Genomic DNA, 14,262 nt, shown 5'->3' on the forward strand with positions numbered 1-14,262 from the left:
TTCTTGCGATAAGATGTCTAGTACAATTAGCAAATGAAAACGAGGGTACTTACCCAGAAATTGCGAAAATAATTAAATCGGATTTTTACGTAGATGATTTGCTAGGAGGCGCAAAAATATGGTGGCAAGGACCAGATTATTTAAAATTAGATGAAAATCATTGGCCCACTATTAATTTAAATCGCGAAGAAGGGCTTCCTGATATGCGAAACAACGTCAAGGTTCTTATTACTCGTCAAATTTCTGATATTAGTATATTTGAAATATTTTCCAATATAAATACTTTTACACGAGTAGTTGCACTGATATTTAGGTTCAAAGAAAATTGTAAGAATTCAAAACAGAATCGTCACTTCGGACCACTTTCAGTTCAAGAAATTGAAGATGCTTTTAAACGCTTGACAAAATTAGTGCAAATTGAATCATTTTCTCGCGAAATTGAATTGGTCAAGAAAGGTAAATTTAATTCGAATAAAATTGGAAATTTAAACCCCTTTATTGATGATGATGGTCTTTTGCGTGTTGGGGGAAGACTGTCAAATGCAAAGTATGATTTTGAAAAGAAATATCCACTCATTTTACCAAAACAACATTCGTTCACGAAATTATTATTTAAAAACAAGCATGCAGACCCGCAACATTTATTAGCATCGATACGCGAGAAATTTTTGTCAATTTCTGGGCGGTATTTAGCCAAGCTGACAGTTCGAAATTGTGTCAAATGTTTTAGATTCAACCCAAAAATTTCAAAACCAATTATGGGAAATTTGCCTGAGCAGCGCATTTGCCCAACCCATCCCTTCGACATAACTGGCGTCGACTACGCAGGTCCATTTTCCATGAAAAGTAAAACAGGTCGTGGTTTTAAAACTTCAAAGGTTTATGTTGCACTTTTTATATGCTTTCTGACAAAGGCAATTCATTTGGAATTGGTAACCGACCTCACGAAAGATGCATTTATTTTAGCTTTACGTAGATTTGTGTCTCGCAGAGGGAAACCGAGTCAAATATTCTCGGACAACGGAACCAATTTTGTAGCAGCCAGTTCTGAATTAAATGCTTTATACAATTTTATTAGAAAAAATGGCAAAGATTTAATTCATACCTTTGGACAAGAAAACGTAGAGTGGCGATTTATTCCGCCCCGGTCTCCACATTTTGGTGGTTTATGGGAAGCAGGCGTGAAAAGTATGAAACATCATCTAAAGCGAGTAGTATCCAACGTAAATTTAACTTTTGAACATTTTTATACACTGCTCACACAAATCGAAGCCATACTAAACTCCCGACCTATTTCTCCATTATCCTCAAGTCCACATGATCTTAGTCCTTTGACTCCCTCTCACTTTTTATTGACCAAGCAATTGACTACGATACCGGAATTGGATCTACAGAAAATTCCTGAAAATCGACTTTCAATATACCAACACCTGCAGCAAATGAGGCAGCATATTTGGGAAAGATGGAATAAAGAATATATATCCGAATTGCAACAAAGGTGTAAATGGAAGAAGACTCAAAGCACTCTCCAAGAAGGTGATTTAGTTCTTGTGAAAGAAGATAACCTACCGGTTATGTGCTGGAAACTTGGAAGAGTTACGACATTACATCCAGGAAAAGACGGTGTTAATCGCTTAGCGACATTGAAAACTCAAGCTGGAACAATTAAAAGAGCTTTTTCTAAACTTTGTCCACTACCAGTGAAGTGAAGTGAAGTGTCGCATTGACAATTCTTTGGCTTTGCCCTACCTTTTTTATTTTGTGTTGAAAGTGGTATCTTTCAAGGCTGGGGGCATGTTAAATATTTTTGCTTAATGTTACAGTTTTCAGTTAGTGCGCATGCCTGTAACTTATATAAAGTTCCGCGCAGGGTGCCTTCGGAGAGAGAGACGCGAGTCGGTCGGCATCAGTCGTAACATAAGCGGAAAGAACTTTTAGCGTTAATAAGAATGTCGGGATAATTTGTTTCTTTTGCAAAAATACACAGTGTTAGTCATTTTCCGACTTTTATTTTACCGAAAAATTGTGTTAGTGAAAATTGCTGAACAATAACCCCCAAATCAAGAACAAAAAGATTTCAAAATTTAGAAAATCGTTTCAACAAAAATCAAGCGAAATTCGAACTGCGTAAATGGTCATCGAACAACCGAAATGTGTTAAATTACATTTCTCGTTCAAGTAACAATGATGACAAATTTGTTTTATTTCACGATGAAAAAGAATTGAAAACTTTAGGGATTTCATGGGACCCTAAAACAGATATTCTAAAATATTCCGTCGATTTAAAACCAATTAACGAAAAACATGTAACAAAACGCTCAATACTCTCGACAGTTGCGCAAATATTCGACGTTCTAGGTTTAGTAGGCCCGGTAATAGTCAAAGCAAAAAAAAAAAACAATTGTGGCAACTAAAATTAGATTGGGACGAAGACGTGCCCGAAAACCTTAAAGATATATGGTTACAGTTCTGCTTAGAAATTGACATACTAAACAAATTAAAAATAAACAGACAGGTTTTGGTAGTGAACGCAGAAGCTATTGAAATTTACGGTTTTTGTGACAGCTCGGAAAGGGCATACGGTGCATGTGTCTATTTAGGTTCTAGAAATAAACACGGCGAAAACCAAATCAATCTTTTAACCGCGAAATCAAAGGTCGCGCCACTGAAAAAGCAATCTTTATCACGCTTAGAGGTTCTAGCTGCACATTTATTAGCAAAATTAAATTATAAATTAAAGGAAACTTTAAATGTAAAAATTCAAAAAACCACTTATTTTACTGATTCAACAATCGTTTTATCGTGGCTTAAAATCGAACCTTGCCATTTAAAAACGTTTGTAGCAAACCGAATTGCAAAAATAACAGAAATTTCAGAAATAAATGATTGGAAACATGTAAACTCGAAAGAAAATGCGGCAGATATCAATCATTTCGCGAGGCTTAAACCCCAAAGAACTTTTGGAGAGTGATTTGTGGTTTTACGGTCCATCATTTTTGAAAAACAATTCAGAAATTGAGCAGGAAAATTTAATTTGGAAAATTTAGAAAATTTACCGGAATTAAAAAACAACACAAGTACTATCACGTTAAATTCTACATTAGATGTGAACAAACCAAAAGAAAACAAATTCGAATTATTTAAAAAATTCTCAAATTTATCAAAATTACAAAGAATTGTGGCATACATTTGTAGATTTAAAGATCGAACTTTGCAAAAAATTCCAATAACGACACAAGTTTTAACAGTTCAAGAATGAATGATGAAGATGAAGCATTTTTAATTCTTCTTCGTTTAGCACAAATTGAAGATTTTAAAGAAGAAATTTCTAACATTCAACAATCAGGTGCCAATAACATTCTTCGAGTAGGTGGGAGATTAAAAAATTCAAACTTGAAATTTGATCATGAATTGACAGATTTATTAATACGCAAAATTCATCTTGAAAATTTACACGTAGGAACACAAAATTTACTGTCAATTATTAGATTACAATTTTGGCCAGTAAATGGTAAAAACGCTGTAAAACGAATAGTTAAGAGTTGCATTAGGTGCTACCGCGCGAATCCAAAACCAGGAAAATTTTTAATGGGATCTCTACCGAGTTCTAGAGTAACGCCGAGCAGACCTTTTGCAAATTGCGGAGTTGACTATGCAGGTCCAATCTTCGTTAAGGAAGGAACCTTACGTAAGAGTAAGTTAGTAAAAACTTATATATGTATTTTTATTTGTTCTGCAACAAGAGCAATACATATAGAGTTAGTAATGGATTTGACTACAGATAGTTTTTTGAATGCTTTAAAGAGATTTTGTTCACGACGCGGGAAAGCAACCAATATTCATTCAGATAACGGTTTGAACTTTGTCGGGGCAAATAACCATTTTTTAGAACTACACAAATTAGTCAATAACAAAGAACATAACGACAAAGTTTATTCTTTTCTGGCTGAGGATAAGATAAATTGGCATTTTTTACCAGCAAGATCGCCTCATATGGGAGGCTTATGGGAAGCGGCAGTCAAATCAACAAAGTTTCATCTCAGACGTGTATTAGGTGAATCATCTTTAAATTATGACGAAATGTACACATTACTAGTGCAAATAGAGTCATGTTTAAATTCGCGTCCCTTGACTGCAATTTCTAATGACGTTTATGATTATACACCTTTAACCCCTTCACATTTCCTCATAGGCGACTCACTCGTTAGTCCTCCTCAATTGGACGTAAAAAATGAAAACATTTCTCGATTGTCGAGGTATCACAGACTACAGCAATTGTACCAACAGTTTTGGCAACGTTGGTCGAAGGAATATCTTGGCAGTCTTCAACTACGATCCAAATGGCAAAGGGATTCAGCTGACAGCGTAAGGCCTGGTGCATTGGTCGTATTAGTTGAAGACAACGTACCCCCACTACGCTGGCCTATGGCTCGTGTTACTGAAGTTCATAGTGGTTCAGACGGTATAGTGAGAGTTTTGTCAGTGCGCTTACCGAATGGTACAATTTTAAAACGCTCAGTGGCAAGAGTATGTTTTCTGCCTGTAGAAAAGTAAGACAAAGTGTTAGCAAAGTATTTTTAATTTTCACGCTCCCAATTTTCGCGTTCTATTTTCTTTTTTGAAAAGTATACTTTTCAACGGGGGCGGCATGTTTGGCTTTGTGAAAGACTCGGCAACAAGGCTAACAGTGCGAACCTAGCGCGACTGAGGGGCGGCACGACGAGAGCCAGAGAGAGCTTTGCAAGACGTCGACAGAGACGGTCGGAAGTAAGAAGCGAGACGGAGCGAGGGCGAAAAGTCGGCAAGAGCAAAGCGAGCCGTCACAGAATTTGTTATTAAGTTTTCTTCGTTTCTAAGTGTTTCTTAAAAATAAAACAGTAATTACAATCCACTCAAATTGTCGTCAATCTCGTCCCTGGAAACGGGGTGGTCCTTCGTCAGCAACCCCAACAGTTATGATGTATTATTTAATTGCGCTTAGAAAAGTACAATCCAAAAATCATTTTAGAAGTGTTGCCGCTTTTGTTGATAATAATGTATCCATTCTTTATATGATTCTCTGACCAACAGTCGTTTAAACTTTAATACATTATTCCTGCAGAGGGAAGAGTGTAGGTTATAATTCTTCTGAATTTTTCGGAATTCTTCTCAGAATTTCTTTTTGGCATAAAATACAACTTGTTGGGACCAAACGTGCTGGATGAAACTTTTTTGTTCAAGGAAAAAATTAATCTAGCGAAGTAAAGAAATAACCAAACAAACAATCAAATAACCTGCAGATACGCCTGAAATGTGTTTTTAAAAAAATTGGTGTTTCGAAATTGTATATCAAAGGCAAGATTATCTTAAAGGTCATCAAAAAATTAATTATTCAAATCTAATGATAAATGGTTTATAAATACATATCTACGTGTATACATATTAACTTTGCAGAATGTTTTGTATAATGGATCACAATTTCATAAATCCAGTCTTGCGCATTCGCCTTTTTTTATTTTTCGCCAACAGTTTTAAAATAGTTTTTAAGAATTTCATAGCATAACGAGGGGACAAAAACTATACAAAAATAGTTGCATTATTATATTAACAAAACTCCACTTTTTTAATAAAATCATTTGAAGCCCGCCCTGTATTACGTTCTTAAAATAATATTTTAGTTAACTCCCTCCAGCTCCATTCATCTCGCTCGGATGAGAATATATTGTATCATCTCTCTGTTTTTACATGTCGATGCAATATTTTTTTTTCTTCCTCTATGATGAAAAAGGTGTAGGGTTTATTTAGCGCTTCCACGTTGCCATTGTTAAATTTTTCAATTTACTGCAAGATTTTGGAAACAGTATAACTTGAAAAACATTTTTTAAGAAGTTTTAATTCTTTAAACACTAAACAACGCAGAAAAAAATGTCTCTTAAGCAACCTATTCAGAGGAAATGTTTCATTTTTATTCAGCAATCCCGTAACGTATCAAGGGATTTTTCTGCGACAATGGCAACGCTGCTCGGCTATTTGACAGGTTGTTTCAACACAATTTTACGAATTCACAGAACCTGTTCCAATATAGTTTTAGCTCAGGTCCGTGTTTATGTCGTTTGTTCTAAAAATGTAGGGTTCGTTTTAATTAAATATGTTCCGAAGTTAGTATGTGGCGTTAAAATTGCCGATTCGTGTGTTGTGAACAATTTTTAATTAGCTTTTATGAGATCGCTATTGAATTGACGAAATGAAAATAGGGAAACTGTAACAAATGAATCGAAAACATGTAAACGGTGACATGGATTCAGGTTTGGGCAGTGACGAGGACCGTAGGGGTCGTACGAAAGAACAAAAACAACTACATAACCAACAACTGCTTAGTGGGTGTTTCATTGATGCAGCCACCCTGTCAGACGAACCTGCTGAAGCTGTCGACCAGCGACGAAACGATGAGCGGCGGCAAGGAGCCATCGTATTCCAGTCTTCCATACCTCAATTCTCAATGCTTCAGATGTCCAGCTCAATGGAAGAGAGGGAGTTTTGTTCTCCCAGAAGTTTATCGAATTATCCTGATACCAATACACCTTACAACTCTATAGTTCAATTGGAGGGGCATGAAGGGCAAGACGCGTCTTCAAAGGCCAAAATGCCCTTAGGGTTCTATGTTGATCTTAGTGAAGTGCCTGATGATCCTGTCCCACCATCAACATCAACTAAAAAGAATATCTTTTCCATGGTTATCGACTTTGAAGGACCAAAAAAGGATAAACCAAATAAACTTAGCTCCTCTTTTATAGCACATAGAAAGAATAAACTGAATAAGAATAGCCCTTCGGTAAAGTGCAATGGCAATAAAAGCCTTTCATCAAGTGTTAGCTCAGTGAGCTCATTGTGCATAGCCGGTACAAGCAGGCAAGTTGATGAGTATGAGTCCATAACTGCCAACAGCAACAAAGATCATGTGAACATTGAAGTTTTAAGCGCATCATTGGTCAACAAGCTGTCTGCGTCATCAAAATCATCAAGCAGTGACAGTGGGAAAGATATAATTGAAAAAAGTGAGGATGAGCCTCTTGGGGAGATATTAATTCTTCCCGATACTGAGAATAATAACAGGGATGTACCTCTTGTAACAAATGGACCAATAGATCATTTTGAAAATACAATCACCGAACCCTGCGAAGAAACTAACCAAGTAAATGACAATAATAAAACTAACGAGAAAGAAGATTCGCAACTGTTACAAAATCCTCAGGTGAGTCAGTTTAATTAGTTACTGTTTAAAAGCGATTTGCATTTTTTTTTATTCAGTTGTTAGCTCTGTCTACATTCACTGTCAGTCTAAATTAATTAATATTATATTTACAATCCAAAATCTAAGTTTCAATCATTTTAATAATTTACATTTATTTGCTTATTTTATAGCTAATCTACATTAATACAGTTGATTCTGCAATAGATTATTTGATTGATTGATTGATAATTGATTTTTGCATTAAGATAACTGATAGCGTGCTAATCTTAATTATGATTGTATATAAATTATTTATTTTCATTTAAATTGTTCTGATAATTTGACGGTTAATCCAATCGGATTAACCTAGCAAACATTAACAAGTACCAAGACCAGTTGGTAGGGATACCCATTGTGCTACCATAAGAAATATTTTATTATAAATTTTACTTACAATTGCCACTTGTTTTTTTTAAGCCAAAATTATTTTTTATTTTCCTGAAGCTTAAATACTGAGAACCCGTAAAAAATATTAAAAAAAACCTAGAGACAAAATTTATTTTGGTTCACTTATACTTTTAAAGTATTTTATTATATTATATTTACAGGTGTGTATTTTAGTTTACTAGTAACAACTTTGTTTTTTTTTTTTTAATAGAGCGCCCTGCATTTTTTTCAATTTGTCGGAACTAGAGATATTTCACATATAAAATCCCGAGTGACGTTTGCAGATTTAATCTTCTACTGAATTGAATAAATATAGGCTAACAAAAAATTAACGAAAATTGATATTAAAAATTTAAATGAAGCATTCGACAAAATTTTATCGTATTTAGCTCTTTAAAGAAGGGTGATTTACTATTTGAAAAAGTATTAATATATATTGAAAGCGGAAATGCGTGGAAGAAACTTTTTCTCTAAAGAAAATAGTGTACACTTGATGGGCTTAATAAAATGTGCAAATATCATTAATATCAATGAGGAAAAGGCGCGAACCCAAAACCGATCCTTGCGGGCCACCGTGACTCTGGGGTAAAAAAGGAGAGCTACTACCATCTACCATGGTAATTTGTCCCACGCTTTCGCCTGGTCAAATAAAGTTACGGGAAAAGTTTTCATCTTTCTGACCTTTGCGATACATCTGACGATACCGCAAAATGTTCTTCGCCTATCTTCATCACCAGGTCTGACAAATTATAAATTTGAACGGGTGAAATTTTTATTTTCTCAAAATAAAATTTGCGGATGAGCAGATGTTTCCCGATTTTCAGTCATAGCTCACAATACATTATTTACCTCTCCTTCATAGTGCTTAAGATTTGTAGTTCATTTTCAAAAAAAAATTGTACTCGGTTCTTTTCTCTCTTTAAATACATACACCCGCTTTACAGCGTTACTATAGCATAAGAGATAACATGTAGAAGATCGAATTTCTCCTCAGATGAAAAAGCACGTTTTATTTTGTATAGCAGAAAAGAACCAACGGCAAAAAAACGCAATAATCACATTAAAAAATGGCAAGTCCCAATGTGTCATAAAATTATTTTGACCTTTTCTCAACATTGAAAATTTAATAAAAACAAACAATGCAACGCTGTAGAATCATATTGTGTCCATTTATTCGTAATAAAAAATGCCATTTATTACATGTAGTTTTTCCACGGACCATATAAAAAAGTAAAGTTGATGATGATTTTTCCAAAACAAAACGTCCTACTTGAAATCTTCCAACCCTATCTTGTAGAGGTCAAAAAATGGCAAACAGAAAGTGGCTTTTATTTTTTTTTATTTCTTTAAATAATATCGTTAAATCAAAATCCATCAATTATGGAGATATAGAGAGATAATAGATAGAACCATAAAATATTACCAAAGTGTTATTGTTATAAAAACACACTTTCTGCAAAAAATTTTATTACTTTTTTTAATAAGTGGCCAGGATGGAATTAGAATAACCCTGTCATTCTTAACTAAATTTAATAAATTTCTGCAATGACTTGAGAGATATATTTTTTATTATATGTCCTGATTTAGAAACTTTTTACTCCCGCCATTTTTTTCGTAATACGTACCGTTTCCAAATGAAAAAATTAAATCTGATTACAGAAAATCCAGTTTGCGGCTGTGATTTCTTAACGCGTTTCTTATTACATTGTTTAAATAAAATGTTGTATTGATTCATAGTTTACACATGTGTTTATTAATAAATTATTTTCAAAATATAATTGTTTAGGTAAATGTTGGTACGCAATTATTTTTTTAAGTGGAAACTGTAAATTTTATGAAAAAATGGCAGAAGGCAAAAAAGTTTCTAAAAAACTCGTCTATCAAAATTTATTTTTTTGCCATTGCGTTTTTCCTCAAATTTAGTTAAGAAGAATTATAGAGGCAGTCTAATTTTATCCCCTCCAGTCATATTAAAAAAAGAACCAGAAACTGGGTTTCTATAATAGTAATCCTTCCGTAATATTTATTGTTCTATTTTCGTTTATAAGATAAAAATAAAAACATTATTTTTCCGTCATATTTGTAGCGTTATATCCCTCTATTGGTTGGCTTTTGCGCCAAGGTTATAACACCCTTTAGGTTTTTTGTATTTGCATTGAAACACCCTGTATACATTTGTTTTAATCTTTAAAAAATCTTCTTTAAGCTATTAAAGTATTGCTACACTGCGGACTCTCCCTGTATATATCAGTGTTAATAATTATTTATCATTGACTTTAAGAATTTCGAAATAAGAAAAAACTTTATCATAAACAGCGCGCTGCACATTGCTCATTAAATTTAAATTAGCGTCCGTTAAGACTTGATAGGATTCCGCGGTGTTGAATTAAAGATGTCTTATCGGTTTTCGAAAACAAAGAGCAATATTGGCGTTGACATTACAAGCTTGGAATAACAAATGTTATTTCGTTATCGGTGCACCTTCCGCGACATCGTTGTGAGCGTGTTGTATGTTTTTTTTTTTTTGGCCAGGCATTGGATTTTTAGGATTTTAGAATGGTGGTACGTGCAATTAAGATATAATTTTTTTTATCTTTTTGTTCGTTAAGCTTCATTATCGATTTTTGACGTAATTGTTATAATATTACAACATTGTTAGCATGCAAGCTTACCGCCTGTGTAAATAGCAAAGTTTGCACCAAGCAAATATATAATCTATGGGGGAATTCATAAATATCGGTTTCCATAGATCTTTTACGTTTACATAATTTTTTATGTCGTCATTTATGCCAGAACTATAATATCGTATGTTTGAGTAACTCAACATGCGCTGACAATGAATTATGATAAAATGTTTAGTGGTAAATTGTTGATTGTAGCCAATTGCCCAGTTGTCATATCTACAAAACTTTATAACCTTCATTCCTTCATGCCTTTTATGATTTCAATGAATTTTTTATACTCCCTTCTGTAAAATACCTAATTATACACCGATTTAGCGTGCGGAAAGCGTCACTTTACCAGGTGAGTTTTTTGTCCCACGCATCCGAGTCACTTCGGACATTTCCGGGATATTATCGTACGGCTTGTCATTTCTGACGGTCATGTCATGAATATACTTGTGATGTTTTGCAAAAATGTCCCCAAAAACTCTATGTAGTAGAAAATGTCTCGAACATGTCCGTTTATTAAAAAAATAAACTCGTGACTTAAATTCCGTTTTTAATATACTATTGTGATTGTGGCACTAGTTTATGTTAATGTTTGGGTAAATGTATTCATAAAGTATATCATCATCTCATTCTAATCTCAAACAAATTTTAGCGCAGAAAAAAAAACATCATCTCGACCACTGCGTGAACAGTAATTTAAATAATGTCAAGACTCTTTGGAAAAAACTTAATAATCTACACAAAAAAAATATATATGAGACAATAAACTAATAAAATAAACAATAGCTTTTTGCTCTCGTCAGCTCGAAATTCGTCCTTACTATTATCACAATAATTGTAAAACACATTTTTAAGTGCCATTTACTGAGGGAATGTTAGACAGTTTTTGTTAGAAATAAAGACTCTTGCATTGGGAGATGAATATTGTGAATTGTCTATTAGATAAAGTATTTCCGGAGACGTGAAAGATTTCAAAACTAATTCCACTCCCTGAAAACTCCTAAATCTCAAATTTTAGTGATCTGAGACCGATCAGTATACTACCATTATTATCTACCCTAAGACTATTAATATTAATAAATGAAGATTTAGAAAAATTAATATAGTTTTAAAATAATCATAATTTAGAAATTAATGCAAAAAGTTTTCAATAATGACATTTGGTAAACAGTGGGACACTATTCAAGATACTTTTAGCATAACAATTTATGCTAAAGAAATAAAAGCCCCAACGGTAGAAACTTGTGACTTGATTTCGATATTGAAGTTCTTTTTACACCTCATTTTAATAAGCTGATACGCACTGGATATGGCGATCTAAAAATGTTATATCCAAACAGACATTTGTTGTCGGAGTCATTAAAAAAAATGTTGATTGATTCTTTTTTTTTTTAAGTCATTTTAATTTTTGTGGTACTGTATATGGCCCATGTTTCGATTTGTGTGACATCAACGGGATACACAGGGTCCAAAAGTAGTGTTTGCGTTATATTTATGGTGTACGTACCAGGGACCCAGTTTCATATAAACTTAAAGTGGTTAATATTGGAACTGGAACTGAATTTATGTCGGTTCTATGGTCAGAACACACATATACTTATTTCAATTACTAGTGCTGATTATTTCGATCTTGCTCTAAACTTTGAAAAAAAGTGATTTAAGAGTCGTATCAGTTTTTCTGAAACCAGTCGTACATTTACACAGAATTTAAAAAAGGTGTTCCATAAAAAAATGCTCAAAAAAGATTTTGGACTTGTGCTAGCATTTTTCTTAAAATCCAATACCTGATTTTTAAATGAATGTCTTCCATATTTTAGATGTTCATTGTGTATCCCATTATAGATAACATATATGGAGAGATATATGAAAGTATAGAAGAGTTGCATAGAGTTATATGAAGGTATAGAAAGGGAATATTGAGGTATTGGAGAGGTATATGGAGGTATTTGAGAGGTATATAGGAATACAGCATTGGTATATGGAGGTGTAGTGTGGAATATGTATGGAAGTATATGTCAAGCATACCGAGTAGTTCAAATGTAGCAACCTGTTTGGCCGTCGCGACGCAATATCTACTGCCGTTTTCCTGATTTTGATAGCTTGGACTAAGTGTGCTATAGAGTTCATCTTTCTTAGAATTTCCGCTTTCGCTGTTCCTCGTTTAGCTTCTTCTTTTGAGATACAGGTTTGTAGTTTTCAAAAATAAAATATATTTTTTTTAATTATTATTAATTATTTAGTATACCACTTTTTTTTTAATGCACTAGTGGCGGGCGTATGAAAAATTATTTCAATCTTCAATCATTTCTAAACAAATTTAATTTATTGATTTTTTTCTTCCAGAAGTACGGTTTTCGCTAAAAAAAAAACAAAAATCTATTCGCTGCTTGGTTATAATATCGTTAATATGACAGAATTCAGAGAAATTAGTTTTTATTTTTAAGTTAAAACCGTGCTACTGACTAAAAAAAATTAAGTCTCCACTGCACTGATCAAATCGAGAATTTTTTTTGTCAAAAATTAAATATTTATCTAAAACAAAATATCTAATTTTTAATTACCAATTAGTGTCTTTCGGGAAAACAAATTAGTAGACTGTGTCTTTTTACTTTTACAGTTTTGGTTAGTTTTGGTTAGTTTGAAGTATACCTCCAGTGTTTCTTATTAAATCGTAGGATGCTCTTATACGATCCTTTAGCTCTTCTAGAGCCTACAACCTCAGAGTTTACGTACTTCGTATTCGTACTTTGATTTTTGAAGTATTTTAATAAAACAGATAGGCAATTACTTAAGTAACAAGTAATAATGATAATAATAATTCTCTGCATGCTGTTATAACGATATTGTAATGACCATGCAGAGAAGAGGTTTTTATTTTTTAAGCGAAAACCGTACATCGGATTGAAAAAAATCAAGAAATTAATTTTTTTTAGAAATGATTGGAGATTGTAAAAATAATTTTTATTTAAGAGAAATCAGTGGCGTACCATCAATGTCTGCCAAAATAGACAGGTGTATTTTAAAAAAGTTGTGGTACAGTTAATAATGCCTTGTTGATACATAATATATGTGTTCCAAATTTTATTAAAATATCTAAAGTGGTAATACAGATATATTTAAAAAATATATTTTATTTTTGAAAACTTTACCGCCCTGTATCTCAAAAGTTAGGACGCTTAGGACATATGTTCAAATGAAGTTTTCTTTTTATAATGAACCGAAAAACCCCTTAATGATTGACATTCATTTAGAAAACACGATACAAGACGAGTACAAGGAATGATAAGATATGCAATGTCAGATCTGCAAAACGGACGTAAAAGGTAATAAGCAAAAAACATAAAAAAAATTCTAATGATATTGCAAAAGTATTGGATGTGAATGTGCCGTTCCTGTCGAAAAATGCTAAAAAAGCTGACGACAAAGAACCTAGCTGAGGGAAAGATTAGAAAACAGCAATCTAAACCCATTACATTACCCAGAAAATTGCCAGAAATAATTATCAAGCCTAAACGTAAACAGAATAGGACGGACTTCTGATATTGAGAAATTTACCTGATTGAAGAATAATAAATTTCCGTCATCACATGATTTTGATAAAATGGTGAACGAGAGCTCTACCAATTTGGACCAAAATTATGAGATTACTGAGACAAAACAAAAAACCCTAAAATCAAAATTCCAGGTTTACTTATCCACCAAAGCAAAGAAGAATTTGTATTTGTATTTGTATGTATGTGTATTTTTATTGTATTTGTACTAGAAATCAACGCAAGGCAATTATCATTTTAAGGTGAGGTATATTAAATCTTTCAGGGGCAAAAAAAGTTAGGAAAGTATGGTAATTTTACTTCAATCGTTGACAAATAAATGAAAATAGTTAAGAAAATAGAAGTTGAATTTGACAAGTTGTGTGTGTAAGAAACGTAAAAG

The 14,262-nt window shown here is 33.1% G+C and overlaps 2 protein-coding genes across 3 annotated transcripts in view; both read left to right on the forward strand.

Moving 5' to 3' along the window:
• Positions 1-774: 774 nt before the first annotated feature.
• On the forward strand, positions 775-4,880 carry LOC132698090 (uncharacterized). The gene is made up of 2 exons (XM_060663951.1): positions 775-4,550; positions 4,627-4,880. The coding sequence occupies exons 1-2, from the start codon at positions 3,256-3,258 to the stop codon at positions 4,697-4,699; spliced, it is 1,368 nt and encodes a 455-aa protein (XP_060519934.1). The 5' UTR covers positions 775-3,255; the 3' UTR covers positions 4,700-4,880.
• Positions 4,881-6,050: 1,170 nt separating this feature from the next.
• Positions 6,051-14,262, forward strand: part of LOC132698263 (BTB/POZ domain-containing protein 8) — a 57,825-nt gene continuing 49,613 nt past the window's right edge. For both annotated transcript variants that reach the window (XM_060664233.1, XM_060664234.1), the window contains exon 1: positions 6,051-7,231. In XM_060664233.1, coding sequence (XP_060520216.1) covers positions 6,248-7,231 — 984 coding nt within the window. In that variant the 5' untranslated portion in view covers positions 6,051-6,247. The remainder of the gene's footprint in view (positions 7,232-14,262) is intronic.

Source organism: Cylas formicarius, unplaced genomic scaffold (assembly GCF_029955315.1).
Source record: "Cylas formicarius isolate icCylForm1 unplaced genomic scaffold, icCylForm1.1 PGA_scaffold_2__14_contigs__length_35257938, whole genome shotgun sequence".
Lineage (NCBI taxonomy): Eukaryota > Metazoa > Arthropoda > Insecta > Coleoptera > Brentidae > Cylas > Cylas formicarius.

Coding starts and splice junctions, on each gene's coding strand:
- LOC132698090 (XM_060663951.1), top strand. CDS start 3,256: ATGAATGATGAAGATGAAGCATTTTTAATTCTTCTTCGTTTAGCACAA. Junction 4,551..4,626: donor TGTTTTCTGCCTGTAGAAAA/GTAAGACAAAGT, acceptor TTTTTTGAAAAG/TATACTTTTCAACGGGGGCG.